General features: G+C 46.8%; 1 protein-coding gene across 1 annotated transcript; it reads left to right on the plus strand.

Annotated features, from left to right (window-relative positions):
- The first annotated feature begins 14,056 nt into the window (after positions 1-14,056).
- On the plus strand, positions 14,057-18,063 carry LOC139703660 (olfactory receptor 11L1-like). Its single transcript, XM_071607139.1, has 2 exons — positions 14,057-15,013; positions 18,016-18,063. The coding sequence occupies exons 1-2, from the start codon at positions 14,057-14,059 to the stop codon at positions 18,061-18,063; spliced, it is 1,005 nt and encodes a 334-aa protein (XP_071463240.1).
- Positions 18,064-18,284: the final 221 nt, after the last annotated feature.

Here is an 18,284-nt window from a genome sequence, read left to right on the forward strand (position 1 = left end):
AGGCACATTTCCCACCACCATCAGTGCATCTATGGGAGGGGGGAGACTGAGACAGGAGCAGGTAGGGGATTAACCAAAGACCTGCTCCCCCAAGGGGAGGCAAAGTTGTAGGAGTACAATGAGGTCTTTAATGTCATCCAGAAGGCTGGCAGGTCGGTGGGAGTGTCTGTCATCTGAACAAAGTGTAATTTCACTATGGATGAGTTTTAAGGTGACAGTGGGTCGTGCTTCTGGCAAATCAGTCTGTCTGTGCATGTTTATGTTTATTGGTAGCCACGGAACCCTGGGGCCTGAGGCGTGAGGATGAGGAACAGAGCCAGGACCTCATCTCTCAGGCAGCCTTGAGGTCAACTGGGAGAGATGAGCACAGAGTCAGGCCAATGTGTCATTACAAGTTATTACCTGGGAGAAATATCACCCACTGGTCCTGCAGGAATATAGCAGAGGATTCTACAGTGGCCTGCAGGGTCCAGGAAGACCCTGCCAGGTCTGCTGATGTGTGGGGGTGAGTGAAGCTGCAGGTAGATCCCCCACCAGTGCACACAGCGGGTGTGGAGGAAGGCAGCTGGGGCACCAGGTGGCCAGAGGCGGCCAGCCAGGCTCATGCTGGGCCTGAGGAGTGGCAGCAAGATAAGTTTGCAGGGAGTGGCTGGGCCAGATGACTCAGGCCCTGGCCTGTCCTCCAAGGTTCATGCCTATGAGTACAAATCCTGGCCTGGGCTTTGGTAGTCAGTGGGGTGTAAAGGACCCTGAGGTTGCCTGCCCAAAGGTGAGGTGGAGAGGTGAAATGGATCAGCACTTCAGGTGCGAGCAGGACACTGAAGATGTGAGGTTTGAGAAGAAAGGGAAAGGGCCGTGGGCCTGGAATTAGAGAAGCCGACCTGGTTCCAGGTTGCAGGCTGTGCCACTTGCTAAGAGGCTGGGACGAGCTGGGTCACTTTCCCTGCTGCATTTCATCTCACACTGGAGGTCAGGGCTGCGGCCCTCTTACAAGGCTGTGCAGAGGGTCACATGAGCTAAGAGGCACCACATGCCAAAGAGAGGTCCTGGCATAAGCTGGATATATTTAATTAAAGACAGAAAAAGAGATGACAAAATAAGTGGAGCAAGGATAATGAGTCAGAAGATGAGCTGCCTCAGGTCGGGGCGGGCTCCTGTTTTCACTGCCATGTCATTGGGACTTCATAGAGTGAGTGGCACATATGACACTCAGCAAATACTAGCAGGGGGAGGGGACAGTTTAGAAGGTAGGAGAGAATTCAGAGGTGACCATTATGCATCCAACATGACATCTGTGTCATTCTGTGTGTTACTGTATGATCTTGTTCTGTCCCCATGGCTCTGGCAGAGGCTGGAATATCTAATTTACAAAACTTGAAATACAATAAAGCAACCTATTGGCTCCCATGCATGGATAAGTTGATTATTAGGGTCATTTGAACCCAGACACCCCCATCTGACTGGCAGGCTAAGGAAAGGTCATCATTTCTGGTGGGATCATGGTGGTTTTTAGGAGGTTGGGGTGAGGTAGGGGAGCTCACTTATTGTTTTAGAGCTGTTAAGCGCAAAGCTCAAAGTGTTTTCTTTCTTTCTTTTTCTTTTTTTGGCACCAGAGCTTGAGCCCAGGGGTGCTTAACCACTGAGCCACATCCACAGCTTTTTTTTTTTTTTTAACATTTTATTTGGAGACAGGGTCTTGCTGGGTTGGTAAGGGCCTCATTAAGTTGATAAGAATCGCTTTGAACTCCCAATCCTCCCATTTCAGCCTCCCAAGCCACTGTAATTAGGGCGTGCACCACAGGGCCAGGCATAAAATTGCTTCTTAAGCTTGTTTTCTGACACTGGGAGGCTAATGAGGTCTATAACATTGTTCTTAAAAACAAAGTTCCCTTAGGAGTGGGCCAATGGTGGGGTGGATGATAGTAGCCCGTGGGAAGCTCCTCCCGGGCATCTGATTATTTAACTTGAATTCCTGTTTCTCACGGTCTCTCTTTCAGGCTGAACAATCTTTGTGCCAATACTCCTTGTTGTTAACGCGTTTCTGATGCTCAGCCTCTCCATTCCTGACCCTAATCCTGACCGATTCAGGGTGCAGAGTTTAGGATCTCCCGGGGGAACCCTGCCCATCCTCCACTCCTCCTCTAGCCTCCCTGGCCTGCCTCCTCTGAGGCCATCAGCTGGCTGAAATACAGAACCCAAGTTCTCCTCTGCTGCTGGCCTTAGCTTCCTTCCAGGGGTGGGCTCCTGGTCTCTGCACAGCCTCCTGTTTACGAGGAGCCCTATTGGCCAAGGCCCTCATCTCTCCCGGGTCCCACCCTCCTCTCTGCTTGAGGATCCACAATCTCCCAGCCCCACAGCCTGAGCTGAGACCTCAAGAGCACCAGGTCTGACTCAGCATTTCCCTCCAGCTTGGGGTTGTTAAATGTCTCTGTTTGTTTCCACTTAAGCAATTGCATCCTGCATTTGTAATCCTGACATTTTTTTTTAATGGGGTGAAATATCCTTAACAAAAAATTTACTATTCTGGGGGCTGGGGCTGTAGCTCAGTGCCTACCTAGCATGTGTGAGACACTGGGTTCAAGTCTCAGCACCCCGTAAAATAAATAAATAAAGGTATCGTGTCCAACTACAACTAAAAAAATATATTTTTTTTAATTAACAATCCCGTTTTTAAGCACAGAGTTGGTAATATTAAATACATCAATAGTGTTGAAAATGATGATAATCTCCTAAACATTTCACCGTACACAGCTGTCGCTCTGTTAAATAATAACTTCCTGCTTGCTATGCCCCGTGGCTGGCGACACCTTTCTGCTTTCTGTCCCTCTCATCCTGCCCACTCCCAGTGACTTACCCAGGTGCCGTCCTCTGATACTCGTCTTTCCTGTCAACTTACTTGACTCAGTGTCACCTCTGCAACAATCATCCTCATGGTAGCATGTTGCAGATTTCTTCATGTGTAACCGTAATAATGTTTCATTTCACACACACACACACACACACACACATACACACACCCCACAGTTGACTATTAACTCCTCTGTCAGGGAACTCATGGGCTGCTTCCATATTTCAGCCATATGTGGAATGCCTCTAAGAGCACAGATACACATGCAATCTTTCCAGGCCCTGGTTTATTCTGGTGGGTCTGCACCTGGAGGTGGGATTCCACATCATAAGGTAGTTCTAGCTTCTCCAACAGTGCCAAGGGTTCCACTTTCTTTACAAGCTCCCCACACTTGCTATTTTCTGCTCTTATTTTTCATGGTTTTCCTTTTTCAGTGCTCATGCTGGGGTCCACACCCAGGGCCTTGCACATTCTGGACAAACACTCCACTGCGACCGTGTCTCCAGCCCTGTTTCCTGTTTTCTATTGCACTGACCTAATGAGTGTGAGCTCCTAGCCCTGTGTTTTCTCCCCAGAAGCCCCACTGAAGCCTGGCCCACCCAGGTGGTCTCTTACTCCCTGCAGGCACAGCACCAGCCTTCCCTGCCCAGGGAGGGATGCTGGCACCCAGTGCACCTTGGTGCTGCTATGGAAGGAATTCAGGGAGAAGGGCCAAGCTCTGACCACTCCCAGGGTCCAGTGATGGTGAAAGTGGACCAAGGGCCTACCAGAGGTGGATACGGAGGACGCGGATGCCCTCCCCAGCACTCTCCATGCCCAGAGCTCCAGGTAGCGCACCTGCATTTCAACAAACTGTATCTATGTGATAATGTTACATTTAAAGAGTGGTTTGTATCATTATTTTATGCAATTTGCCTGATTCAGGGACAATAATGCATTCTGTTCACATTTTTATTCCCAAGTCCCTTTCCTCTGAGCCAGGACAGAGTAAAGTCAAGTCAAGCTCCTGCAGGAAGTTAATAAATGTGATGGCCCATGGATGTTGTGAGGCAAATTTACATTAGAGGAACATTTAACTTTTGTAGATTTTGGAAGTATTTTTAATGGAATAAATATAATAAGAAATATAAAAAAAATATGTGATGGCCCAAGAGAGACTTGCCATCTCTCTTATATCCGCTCTGTGTGGGAGAAAGTCTCCGCTTGAGCACATGTAGGGAGCAGTACTGGCTGTGGACAGGGCTGGACTGGACAGTGCTGTCCTGTGTTCCTTAGGCTGGCTGCAGGCCACCACTTACTGGTTTAATAGATGATTTCAGCTGCCATGCACCAGAGTGCACGTCCTGCTTCAGGGGAAACTGGCACATGGACAAAATAGTGACACAGAGGGGTGACATTGCCAGACCCAAGTACTGGGGGGAGGGGCAGCAGAACACAGGTAGCATGTGAGCCCAGGGATGGGCCTGAAAGCTCACAAAGGAGCTCATGTCTGAACTTGGTGCTCAGGAGGCTTGGCAGATACAGCCTGCCCTGTCATTCCGAGGATTCTATTCAGAGGAAGCAGTGTGCAGAGAGCGGCCGAAGATGCAGGACTCTGTTTTTCTGGTGTGCTGGGTCCTCAGGAATTTGATATCTCTCCTTCTTAGGTGGCCTTCCAGGGAGACCGGATAGGGCTAGTTGTGTGTGCTATTCCAGAAAGTGTGATTTTTATTGGTAGAAAATGGATCCCAATGGCTGACTCACATTGTCACCGCACACAGTATGTCTACACTGCTGATGAGGCAGTCAGTGTGGAAGCCCTTGGGTCAGTGTGGACTAGAGGCTTTGTATATCCTCAGGGACATCCCAGGGCAGCTGGGGTGGAATGGCACAGCAAAGTCGTGGGGTGCTCTTCTGGCTTTTAGAGGTAGCCCAGCCCTGACTGCAGCTGCACAAGGCCCATTGTCCATCTGACAAATGGAAGACACATATGCCAGGCCTCCCTGGCCTCCACTGGGCAAGGTGTCCGGGAAGCTCTCCAGGGAGCTTAGAGGCCACCCCAGCCCTTCGTATGGATCCAGTCTCCAGTCTGTGTGAAATGCAGGAGAAAGGCGGGGGCACTTCTCCAGGCCACGGACTTGCACACTTCTTCAGAGGCCGCCAGAGCAGGTCCAGGCTTCACACTGTGCAGTTGTGGATGACATTTAATACAGAAACATGCCTTGGCCCTGAGCACTCCTGCTGCAGGTCCATGCTAAGAGGGTCTGAATGTATGGGTCTCCCACAAATTCCACTGCAGGACAAGAAGGAAAAACCATGAGCCAAAGGAAAAACAATTTTCTTCTGCCTTCTATGACATTTAAAGGAAGATAAAGGACATAGTTATTGGATTAATTCGAGGCAAGGTGGGAGGGAAATCAGGAAAAAACTCATCATGGTGTTTGAAGGTGGTTTCCCAAAAGTGGAAACAGGAGGTAAAACACTTAAATAAAGAAACAAGTGTCAACATATCTTATATACAAACAGAAGTATGATAAATTGTGGTATAAAGGTGTATTAAGAATTGTAATGCAAAAAAAAAAAAAAAAAAACAGAGAGAGAGAGAGAAAAAAAAGGATCACCTAAAAAAAAAAAAAAAAAGAAACAAAAACCAAAGAACAACAAAAAATCCAAAAGATTAGAGATTCTGGCATAAACTTATTTTGGAAATGGACATATTTTCAAAGTGTATAAGTAAAGGTAGGTGACCCTAACTAGGCCCTTCAAAAGCAATATTCATCCAAAATTTAACTTTACAAAAGTAAAATTACTCTGAAGAGCTGATCTTCCTAGGTGGATGTGGTGGTGACAGCCGCATCCCAGCAGTTACATCCGGAAGCCGTCCCAGCCCTGGTGGATGCCCTCTGTCTAACCTGCGCCCAGCAGGTTCACCACCTGCTGTGCCTGCTTTGGCCTCTTCCCCGTGGGCCTCCCTTACCAGCCCTTGAGCTGCCTGGTGGGATGGGACCTTGAAGGGCTTGTGTAATTGTCATGAGTTCTCGTCCCTTGGTGTCCCTTGGAGCTTCATTCTATTGATGTAGCATCTACAATCCCGTGACTGTCCCAAGAGCAGTTGAAGCTGAGACAACTTGCAAACCCCATGTTCCCACCTGCCCCTGCAGTGACCCTGGTGCTCACACAGACTTCTCTGCCTGTTCCCTATGGTGACATGGATTCTACATAAGGCATGGTGGAAACTAAGAGTGGAGCATGTGGCTCTGATGTGACCCAGTGGATGCTCCCCAGCCACAGAACACCATGGGAGAAAGAAGAGGAAGTGCAGGTCTCTGGGGACACTGTTGTCTTCAGGGGCTAACTGTTCTGAGTTTCCTTATCTCCAGGGTGTGTTCCAAACAGAGCTGTTCCTCTGTAAGGCTCCCTCTCTAGTTATGGGCCAGGTGGTGACAGGATAACAGCAAGTGGGCTGCCAGTTTCAGGATGGGACTGTCCTGGAAAGAGTGACTGGTGGTTTCGAGCCTGTTCATTTATCCTCTGTGGCTGGTTGCTTCAGCTAATTCACTAGTTTAACTCAATTACTTGATTCCAGAGAATGGTTCTAATTTTTAAAAGAAATCATTTTGCCCAATTTTTCCTGGGACATTAACATATTGATAAAATACAATGTCATCTCTCACTCTGCTGGGAAGAGTGCAAAGCATTATTCATAATAGCCCAGGGGATCAAATAGGTACACAGACAATGCAGCCAGAAATGACATAGACTATTAAGATAATCCCAGTCCTTTATAAAAAAAATAGAAATAAAAATAATATATGTGACAATAATTCTTCCAATAACTTAGGTTGCAGGACTTGGACATCTAACGTACCCATTGCACATCAAGCCCTCTCTGGAGGTTAGCAATGGTGCAGTGTTAGGATGAGGGGCTGGGGCTTTGGGGCAGTAAAGCCTTGATTGGCACTCCTGGGAAATCCCTCCCCTGTGACCCTGTGCTGAGGCAATTCCTATACTGACAAATTTGAGTTTAGGTTTTGTCAACAAACTGTGTCTCCACCTTAGTTCAGGATCATTTTGTCTATGAAATTATAGAATTAAATTTTAGAAAACACTTGGTTGTCTATCCATCTATCAAATCATCTGTCCTTCTGTAATACCTAAGCAATAGATAGTCTTGCATGCAACTTCAGCCTGAGTTTTAGACACATTTCCTTTTATTGAACCAAAATATCTACAGCAGTTACCACAACATAGCCAGGCTACTCATAATATCACCAATATCATGGTGCTAACTCATTTCAGAATTTCAAACTTCTCTGTGCAGCAATAAATTAATCAACTATGTACCTATGAAGAAAAAAAATTAAAATTTACTGGAAAATATATAAAAAATTGAAATATTAATCCAAGATAAAATTTAAATATTTACACATTAGTAAATGTATTAATTTAGTGTGATGCACAAATGGATATTTATGTTTAATTCAACAGTGTAACCTTGTGTGTGTACGTGTGTTAATGAGGATTCAACTCAGGAGTATTCTACCATTGATTTACTTTCCCAGCTTGTTTTTAAATTCTTGTTTTGAGATGGGGTCTTGCAAAGTTGCTAAAGCTGGCCTAGAACATACTATCCTCATGCCTCAGTTTCCCAAGTTGCTGGGATTGCAGGAAGACTACACCATACCCAATTTCACAACATAATTCTTAATTAATATGCAATTCAAAAATAAGTGTGCCACATTCAAAATGAGAAGCCAGTAACAGGATGCTTGATCCACTATGAAGTTAATGACTACAAATGAGCATTTCTTAGGACATATTACTATCTTGAGTCACTCTCAGAAATCATGGTGCACATAGGAAGAAAAGCTTCTTGGAAAGAATGACCATGTGACTTGGGCTGGGAGTAAGAGGGGAAGATGAATGCATGAGTTCATTTTGCATTACTTTAACATGATACGTGAGATGGGTTGACTTTATAAGGAAAAGAACAATTTAGCTGATACTTTTGGTGACTGAAAGTCCAAACAGCATGGCACAGGCTCTGGCTGGCCCTGTTGGCTCTATCTCCATCTCTCTGGGGCTCACCCACACTCCCGCAGATGAACCCTTGAGGGACAAGTAAGAGCCACACCATAGCAATGACTGAGTGGGAGAGGAGCACAGAGCAGGGCCTTCCAAAACTAAGTTCCTGCAGCCTGTGGGTGCACACAGGTTGATGTCTTTAATCCTGTGGGAACATACAAATGCACACTGTGCCCTGCACTTTATACATTTCAAGCCATGTCAATATTCCCTTCCTTCTAGAGACAATGTGTCTCCAGCTAGTGTCTCCTTGCTGCAGGATAGGGAAGCCCACCCTGGCATGACATGGCGGAACATTGGTCGGTAGCTTCCTGATGCCCTTGCCTACCATGACCAGCTCTCACTGGGCAGCTGGACTGACTTGTGCAGCTGATATATTCTAGTGGTGACTGTGCGCATTGCTTTATCCCAGGGCCCCTCTGGCCTTGGAGGTGAGCTGAGATGGTCTTTGAAAGCCTGCAGCTGGCCTTCTTCTTTTCTCCAGCTGGGGTTGACCTGCACATAGGTCTGTCACGTTATTTCTGCAGCTGACAAAGAAAGAATACACAATCTGCTTTGCAGGCCCTACCAAGCCTCTCTCTGCAAGCACTCAGGTTTTAGAAGAGCTATAATGACATCAGATGGAAATGGTCTATCCTGAAACAGGATCCATAAACAGTATATTAATTTTCCCACTATAGAGAGAAAAGGCCTATCACAGACATTAACTATTATTATTATTTTGGTGGGGAGTGGTTCCCGGGGTTGAACTCAGGGACACTTGACCACTGAGCCAGATCCCAGCTCTATTTTGTATTTTATTTAGAGACAGGGTCTCACTGAGTTACTTAGCGCCTTGCTAAGTTGCTGGGGCTGGCTTTGAATTTGCGATCCTCCTGCCTCAGCCTCCCAAACCACTGGGATTATAGGCATGTGCCACCACGCCAGGCTGGACATTAACCATTAAAAAAAAAAAAAAAAGACCTGCAGAAAAGCCAAGCTACAGACTATAGACTAGAACCCCTGCTGTGTGACCCAGTAGGTGAGCCACAGGAGGAGTGTCTAAGGCAGAGCACCAGGAGCCTGACTCTAGGTGATAGCACTCTGGGTATTTGGAAATATACATTTTGTCTGTAGTTTCTTTCTTTTTCCAAATTTTCTAAAATTATACATATAAATCATATTTTTAAAAAAACTGTATATTAATCAAATCAGCATCCACAAATAAGTAATGATGTAGACTACACTGTCATGTTATTTGTGTGATTCCCTCGTGTATCCTAATACCTGAAAGAAGTTAAAGCATGTAGTAGGTGCTAAATATACATGTATTTATTAAATTAATGATAGGTTAAAAAAGTAAAAATGAGTTTTTATTTTTAACTTCTTTATCACTTTCTTTTAAACTGAAATATTCAAAATCACTTTAACTAGAAATATTAATAAATTGAACCTTAAGTAGACAGACTTCCACATACTTAGATTAAAAATAAATCCTCCTATACTTAAGAGCTGGGTTGATAATCTTTTTCAATTCATCCTTAATTCATATATTACATTTTCTTAGGTTGAGAGATTCACTAAGAATGAGGTTTTTTTTTTTTTTTTTTTTTTGTGGTGCTGGGAATTGAACTCAGGACCTTATTTATGCATTTGAAGTAAGCACTCTACCAACTGTGCTCTATCCCCAGCCCAAGAATGACCTTTTGAGCTGGGTATGGTGCACATGCCTGTAATCCCAGAGGTTTAGGAGGCTGATACAGGAGGATCGAGAGTTCAAAGCCAGCCTCAGCAGTGGCGAGGTGCTAAGCAACTCAATGAGACACTGTCTCTAAATAAAATAAAAAATAGGGCTGAGGATGTAGGCTCAGTGGTAGAGTGTCCCTGAGTTCAATCCCCAGTTCCAAAAAAAAAAAAAAGAATGAGCTTTTGTAAGATTTCTTTAATTGAATGAGTTAGTTTGCACATATTATGCATATGTATATACATATATGTGTATTTGTATATGTGTCCTACCTTTGCTGTCACATACATGTATACATGTACACATACACATATATACACATATACATACATATATTATAGCAAAGGTAGGACCCATTCTAAGTTAATAAAAAAATCCATTTCAAAAAGAATGTACGAATTGCTTCTATCTCAACGTTTTATCCACAACAAATTCCTCAGTGGACACAGAGGAATCTCAATCTTTCATTGTTTACAGACTTGATTGGCAAATTATAGAACACATTGGGGAAAAGGATTCTCGGAAGGGCCAGGTCCCCAAGATACCCAGGGTTACTGAAAGGAGAAGTCCGCTCCACCCAGAGCCAGACACCAGCAGGAGAGACAAGTTCCAGCTCTCACAAGGAAAATGCAGGCGGACTTTGGGTCAGAGGAGGGCAAGGCAGCTTTCAGAGCAGCAGCCCTTGGGTCTCCGTGTGATGGCCAGAGGGACAGCAGGGGAGGCGTGTGCAGATGAGGCAGCTTTTCAAGGAGAAAATCAGCATGGTATGTGTTTCACATCCAAGGGCACAGTTTCCTGGCTATGGTTGTGGATTCCTCCTTGTCAAGGCAACTTGAGCCTTCACACATGCTCTGCCTACGTGAAAAGAGATGATCTTGCCTAAAGTTGCTGGAATATAAAACTATAATGACCAAAAAACAAAAACTTAAGAAGTTTTCCTGAGACATCAAAGGCCATTTAATGTACCGTAAGCAGATGGCATATAAAAACAGTAACATTCTTGATTGTGTTTATTCTCATATAATTTGGAAAAGAAAGTACAGAATTAGACCTGAGGTTATGCTGGTTGCCCTAGTACTGAAGCAGGCAGTGTTCTGAGAGGCAATTTTTATTCTTTTCTGCTAATGTAATGAAGCTAATTTTTTTTTCTTTTTCTTTTCTTCCCCACCCCCCTTTTTTTTTTTTGGTACCAGGGATTGACCACTGAGCCACATTCCCAGCCACATTCCCAGCCCTATTTTGTATTTTATTTAGAAGCAGGGTCTCACTGAGTTGCTTAGGCCTTGCTTTTGCTGAAGCTGGCTCTGAACTCTCAATCCTCCTGGATTATAGGCATGTGCCACAGCACCCGGCTAATGAAGCTAATTTTAAAAGTTGGAAATAATATTTAAGTAATTGTAGTGAGTTTATTATTGAAAGTATTTAAGCAATGAATGATAATTAAATAAGTTTAGTTTCTTGTTGCATTTGAACATATAAGAGAAAGTTTAGCCAGGAGCTGTGGTGCACTTCTGTAATCCCAGAGGCTCAGGAGGCTGAGACAGGAGGATTTGGAGTTCAAAGACAGCCTCAGCAATATCAAGGTGTTAAGCAAGTCAGTGAGACCTGTCTCTAAATAAAATACAAAATAGGGCTGGCGATGTGGTTCAGTGGTTGAGTGCCCCTGAGTTCATTCCCCAGTACCCTGCCCCCCAAAAAGGAACTTTAACTGGGAAACTGAGCCCAAAACCCTGTAAACTTAGTCTAGTGGGATGCTGTGCTTGTTTGCTTTTATTGGGGTCTCACAAACCTGCATATCATACTTCCCCATGGCTAAATGATTTATTTTTAATTTATTCATGATCAAGGTCAATGGTAATAAAAGTATGATATAAAGTGTATATTAGAGTCTGTAAAAGTGAGTGAGATAAGCAGGATATTACATTTAAAAGGAATAGTAAATAGATGTACTTAATTACATGATAATTTCACACACAAAAAAGTGAGAAAACCAAGGCAGGAAAAGACCATGTTCCAAGATGGCATAGTTAATTACTACAAGAATCTGGGGGCGTAGCTGTATCATGGCTCTGTGCCCAGACAGCTTCTAAGTATCACCCAGTCTTGGAGCAAATCATTCTATGTGGTTAAATTCTAGCATCCAGCATCCCCTGGTTGTTATGCGAAGGTCAGAGGCAGAACTGCTGGGATATGCTCTTCAGGCCAAGGGGCAGCACTTGCCTTGGATGTGTGTCACCTGCTGGTCACACAGGTGACCAGCTCCTCCAGACTTCAGGCAGGAAGTGGTCTCTGAGGGGGCAAAAGGATGTGGGAAATGAGCCCACAGACATGTCCAGGGACAATATCCCAGGGGCCTGTGAAGGGGACAGAAAGGCAAGATCTGGGTGGCTAAAAGAACCCAGAGGAGATGAGAGTCAGGAGCCAAATGGGCAAGGAGAAGAGCAGACCCAGGTGTGAGAGGCAGGGCAGAGGACCCACAGGGCCCAGCCAACCAAGAATGCCCTGGGGTCCCCATGGCCTCATCTTGAGCTGGATTTAAGAGATCCAGTGTGTGCATGAGGCTTCCTGCTCCATGCTGGGCTCCTGAAGGCAGCTTCATAGAGCTTACGATGTCCTCTTAGTCCATGTAAAGGTTCCATGTTCAGTGGACGTAGCCTTCCTGATGCTTTTGCCCAAGCACAAGAGGAGAAAACAGAACACAGCAAAAACAAACAAACAAACAAACAAAAAACGAACTGCAGTCTTAGAGATGATGAGCCAAGTGGCAAATCAGCAGAAGAGGGGGTCTTCAGGGGAGTGTGTGGACTGGCCAGTGTTCTGTTCACCAACCAGGGACAATCCGCAGCTCCTCTGTGCCCCTGTGTAAGATGGGCTTTCACTTCCTCACAGAGACTGAGTTACTGAGTAGGGCACGGTGGTCATGGAGGGCCGCAGGGATAGCGCTGCAGCCATCAGGTGAGAGATGGTGGCACCTATTCCAGGCAGCCAGCAAAGTGGGCAGAATAATGGTCCCCCTGGATCTGGAAATAATTGCAGGTGGAGCCAGCTGATTTTGCAGAACAGTCTAATATTGGGTCAAAGTCAAGGTTTCTGGTTGAGCGACTGGTGAAGAGTGCCCCCTAGTGGGGGTGGACAGCTGCACCAAGGGTCTGGTGGGCAGCTTTGGGAGGTGAGGTCACAGAAGGCTCAGGAGCTGAGTGGACATCTGTGGGTGCATTTCAGATGGGACAGCTGTTTGCACACTAATATTCAAGACTGACATGTGAAATTGAAAGTTAAGAGCTGAGAGACTGAACCTAGAGTCAGGCTAGCAGGAGGCCCGGTGTAACCCCAGCACCATGAATGAATGAATGAGTAAAGTCAAGAGCTGCATGCTGAGCTGCTGTAAACCCTGAGAGTTTGCAAACGTGAAGAGCCAGCTACGGTGGAACCCAGAGGAAGGTCACGGATGTTAAGTGACGAGCTGATGAGGAAGAGGGAGGGGTCCTGAGAGCAGTGGACAAAGCAAGCAGAGGAGCTGGGGGTGGTGGTGGTCACGCCTGTGATCCCAGCTTCTCGGAGGCAGAGGCAGGAGGGTGGCAAGTGCAAGGCCAGCCTGGGCAACTGGTGAGACTCTGTCTAAAATCGAAAGGGTTGGGGTGGAGCTCAGTGGTAGAGCACTTGCCTTGCACAAGTGAGGCCCAGGTTCAACCCCCACTACAACAAGCAAACGAACAAACCAACTCATAAATGAAGCAGAGGACTAAGGGCCACTGAAGGAAGGGACGGTCTCCACCAGGGAAGGAGTCCACGGGGGTGGGCCGCCCACGGAGGCAGCACAGCTGGACCTTGATGGTGTGCTTCACCTCTCCTTTACAGGGAGCGAAAACCAGGCTTTTGGTAAACAGGAACAACTCCAGCAGAGAGGTGGCCACTGCTGGACAGGAGAGTGAGCTGGAAACCTGCAGCACCTCCCAGTGTGGGGGAGGACACAGCCCAAGTGAGGGACAGGCCGAGACCCATGCACACCACTCCTTCAGGGTACAGAGGAACTGGACAAAAGGCGGTAGGTGGGGGTGTTAGTGGCCTAAGTCTGCACGTGCTCCCATGGGGACCCCAGGCTTCTGGTCAAATAGATCACTTGCTGAAGGTACAAAGAGACAAGGCCATGCTGAGGTTTGAAAACAGAACACATTTGCAATCCTCACTGAGGAGACAGAGGAGTGACTGGGTCAGGAAGCCCGGAGCCATTGATCTGCAGATCCAAATGTGGTCAAATAAAAGGAGCATGGGATTGTGCATTTGAACCTCCCAAGAGCAGCACATGCAAACCTAAAACAAAACAAAAAGCCCCGAAGGTCCAAACACCAGCGGTCATAATATTCTTGTCCTCGCACCCTGTGCTTTTCATACATGTTTTCTGCACTCCCTGCCCCCAGATGATGCAAGCCCCAAATGTGTCTGCGGTCACCAAGTTTCAGCTGCTCGGATTCCGGACCCTTCAGGAGTGGCAGACCCTGCTCTTCACCATTTTCCTACTCATCTACCTCCTGACCCTCACTGGGAACATCGTCATCATCGCAGTGGTGAGCCAGGACCGGCGCCTGCACTCCCCCATGTACACGTTCCTTCAGAACCTCTCTTTTCTGGAGATCTGGTACACGTCCACCATTGTGCCCCTTCTCCTGGCCAACCTGGCCTCCTGGGGCCGGGCCATCTCCTTCTCCACCTGTATGGTGCAGCTCTACTTCTTCGTGTTCTCTGGGACTACTGAGTGTTTCCTCCTGGCCATGATGGCCTATGACCGGTACCTGGCCATCTGCAGTCCACTACACTACCCCTTCCTCATGAGCCCTGACACCTTCAGGCACCTGGTGGCCCTCTGCTGGTTGACAGGGGTAGGCACAGGCTTTCTGCCATCCATGATGATTTCCCAGCTGGACTTCTGTGGGCCCAACCAGATCAACCACTTCTTCTGTGACCTCCCGCCACTCAGGCAACTCTCCTGCTCCAGTGCCCACGTCACTGAGATGGCCATCTTTGTCCTGTCGGTCGCAGTGCTGTGCGTCTGCTTTCTCCTGACCCTCATGTCCTATGTCTTCATTTTGTCCTCCATTTTGAAGTTCCCTTCAGCTTCTGGACAGAGGAAGACCTTCTCCACCTGTGGGTCCCACCAGGCTGTTGTCACCATCTACTATGGGACCATGATCTCCATGTACGTGCGCCCCAGTGCCCACCTGTCACCCGAAATCAACAAGATCATCTCTGTCTTCTATACCGTGGTCACACCACTGATGAACCCAGTCATCTACAGCTTGAGGAACAAAGACTTCAAGGAGGCTGTTAGAAAAACCATCAGCAGGCAGCACAGCCGCTGTGGAGTCAGAGTGAGAGGACAGGTCTTCATTAGGTAGGGAGGGTCTGCAGGCAGCAGCTCCTGGGTCCAAGGCAGGACCAGGACTCTGGTTTCAGAGCCCAGGCTGAGCATCCCCGCTAGTGTGCAGAGGGTCCTGCGGCTGTAAGGAATCAGTGACTTGAGGTCCCCCGCCAACGAGACATCAGAAGATGGGCCTCTGTGTGGGGACCTTCCTTCTTTAGGCATATGTCGCTAGGGGGCAAAATTGCGACGTATGCAGTCGAGGGGAGAAATAAGGAATGTCCACGCACTTCTGCCCCTTTCAATGCTTTATTCTCTCAAATTACTCAATACAGTTTAACTTTATAGATTGTTAATCAAGAAAACAACAATCCTTAATGCTATAGACATAATTGATTAACAGCAAACAATTCTAAGTACTGCAAAACACACTTAATCATGACAGGCTCATGACAGACATTCCCTCTGTGTGCTAAGTTCAAAATTCTCCAGCCTTAGGCTTTATGTCCAGCAGATGCACACTCACTCAGACCGCAATGACCAGGTCCAGAACCAAGGCAGGCTTTTCCTTGGTGGAGTGGACGACCGGTTGAGGAGAGGATTGTAGGGAGAAGTTGCAGCTCTCACCAAGGTCCAGATGAGGCGGTAGAGTTTGAGAGCAGTGAGGATCACGCAGAGGCTCAGGAACCATGACAATTGATGAGATGTCAGGTCCTCATGAGGCTCTCCAGCTCGAGTGCATCCTTGTTTCGGCTGGCTGAATCCCTGTTCATTTGCTTTATTATTTAACTAAATTTGAGGGCTTTTCGACCCCCCTTTCAATCCTTATCAGCTACCACCGGGTTTCTCAGTAACATCATTCACCCTGGGGCCAGAAACATCTGGTCTGGTGTCTTCCCCCTGATCTTCTTGCCTTTCCCTCTTATCAGGTGAGGACAGCCTGCCAGGGGCTTCACTCTGTTCATCAGGGTGATGGGAAGTAACTTGTTTGAGGCCACAATGGAGGGCTCTGGGGTGTCCTGGTGAGACTGCAGGTTTCAAACTCGAGTTTTTAAAATGGAGTGGCTTAGGCTCAGGCCTAAGGCCATCCTCACAGTATGTCTTCTCTAATGCTGGGAATAAGAAAGACTTCAAGGAGGATGATAGAAAAGCCATGAGAAGGCAGCTTGGCTGGTCCCTGAGGGATTCCCTTGCATTTTCACAGCCTATGGACAGGCAGTTCTAACCTCTTACCCACTGTGGGGAAACTGGCCTTGCACACCTCAAACCTGATGTGTGACAGCTGGGGCAAGAATAAATGAAAAAGGAAACCAAGACTTTGGAATTGTTTTTTTTTTGTTTTGTCCTGCATTATCTCCTAGAGATAAGAGAGAACAAATAAGGATTTTTTTTTTTTTTTTTTTTTTTTTTTTTGTGGTGGTGTAGGGATTGAACCCAGAGCCTTATGCATGTGAGGCAAGCCCTCTACCAACTGAGCTATATCCCCAGGCCCAGAGCAAATAAGGAGTTTTGAAGTGCCAAACATTTGTCTTGGATAAGTTAGACTTTTAGTATTTTCTGCTTAATAAAGTTTCAGGGAAGGAAGGAAGGGGTGAAGGGAGAGGAAGATCAGAGTGCACTCTGCTATGATGGGCCTGGACTCAGGCCCACAGCATAACACAAATCCCCTCCACTCAGCCAGGATTTAGGAGATCTCTGCCACTCCCCCCCACACCCTAACTGGTTCCATTCGTTAATTCCACAAATACTTTTAATCCCCTGAAGTAGGAGGTCTCCTGCTGCAGTCTGCAGTGCCTGGAGATACAAGATATACAAAAGGCGAGGAAGATTGGCCTCAATGAAGCCTAATTCCAGAAGGCAAGAGGGCTTGAGCCCTATAGAGAATAAGAATGTGCTTCTGTTTCTCTGGAACACTGTGGAACAGAGAGTAGGCTGGGTGTGAAGGCAGACCTTAGCAAGGTCTGCATCAGCAGGGGGTTAGGGAAGCTCTGCCCACCTAGTGCTCAACCTTCACTGCTGGGAGGAGGAGAGCAGAAGTGGACAGAGAAGTCCAGGCTGAGATGGTGGCAGGAAGGGCAGAAGAGGGAGGCAGAGTGACTGGGGAGGTGGACAGAGGTCAGCCTGGGGAGGGGTAGAGCCTTGTTGCTGTGGATCATTAGTAGCCCTGTAGAGGTTTTGGATTTTTCACTAAGAGAAATGATTGATTATTGGAGGGTACTAAATATAGAATTGAAGATGAAGTTTGCATTTACAACTATTTAAAGACTATTTAAAGAAAAGACAGAGAAAGAACTGTTGGGGTCAATGCAGCAGCTCATGGGGTAGAGGAAGTTGGTTTGATAATGAAATCCATGAAAGCAGGTCCCTTCAGGAAAGTGTAACCAAAAAATCAAGAGAGCAAAGAAAGAGAGAGCAAAGGAATGGAAAATACAAAAAGGTGGGAGGAGGAACCCAGAGGAGGCTGAGCTAGGGGCTCAGGGGCAAAGCTGGTGGCTCAGGGGTGGAGCTGGCAGGAGGAAGGGACAGCAGGGAAGCTGGAGCCAGGGGGTTGCACTCTGCCTGACCCAGAGCACTGCTGTCCCGAGAGGGCAGTGTCCTTGTCATGCAGGGGGTGATACCACAGGGGGCAGTGCCCCAGAGAATGCTCCAGAGGGAAGGGAGCAGCTGTGTTTGCAAACAGTTTTCCTGAAGGAAAGTGTTGAAGGGGTGAGAGCCAAATATCTCACGGGAGGTGTAGTTGTGTTTTTATAAATTGTAAGATGTTAGCCCCTGGGTTGATTCCAACGCAGGTGGGGAAGGCCATTAGTGTGCAAAAGCCTGAGAGGTCTCTAGTATAAGTGGCACCTGATGTGATAGTCAAGCCAAAGTGACTCCATTTTGTTTTGTGACTCCATTTTGTAAAACAATCACGCAAGCGGAAGGGTTATTATGACTGCGGCAAGATGTTCTTTTCCTTTTGCTATAGAAACATTTAAGAATATGAAACTACCTAATGGGGCATTGTTTCTATAACTAGGGTAACAGGGCTCTGTTTCTGTAACTGGGGTGACTGGGCTAATTGTGATTGGCTAAGGGTCCCGCCACCTGACTACACTCTCCCGCTTCTGTAACCTGGCTTGCTTGCATTGGCTAGACCCCCAAATGTCCCTTTTGCGGTTTTCAGGCTTATAAGGGGCGCCCTTGCAATTGTTCGGGGCTGATCAGGGGAACAGCTTTATGTTCTGGTCAGCCACCACCTGTGTGCTTCAAAAAAGGCTTGATTCGATTATAGGTGAGTGGTCTGGAAGTCAGTT

Source organism: Marmota flaviventris (genome assembly GCF_047511675.1).
Source record: "Marmota flaviventris isolate mMarFla1 chromosome 5 unlocalized genomic scaffold, mMarFla1.hap1 SUPER_5_unloc_2, whole genome shotgun sequence".
In the NCBI taxonomy this organism is placed as follows: domain Eukaryota; kingdom Metazoa; phylum Chordata; class Mammalia; order Rodentia; family Sciuridae; genus Marmota; species Marmota flaviventris.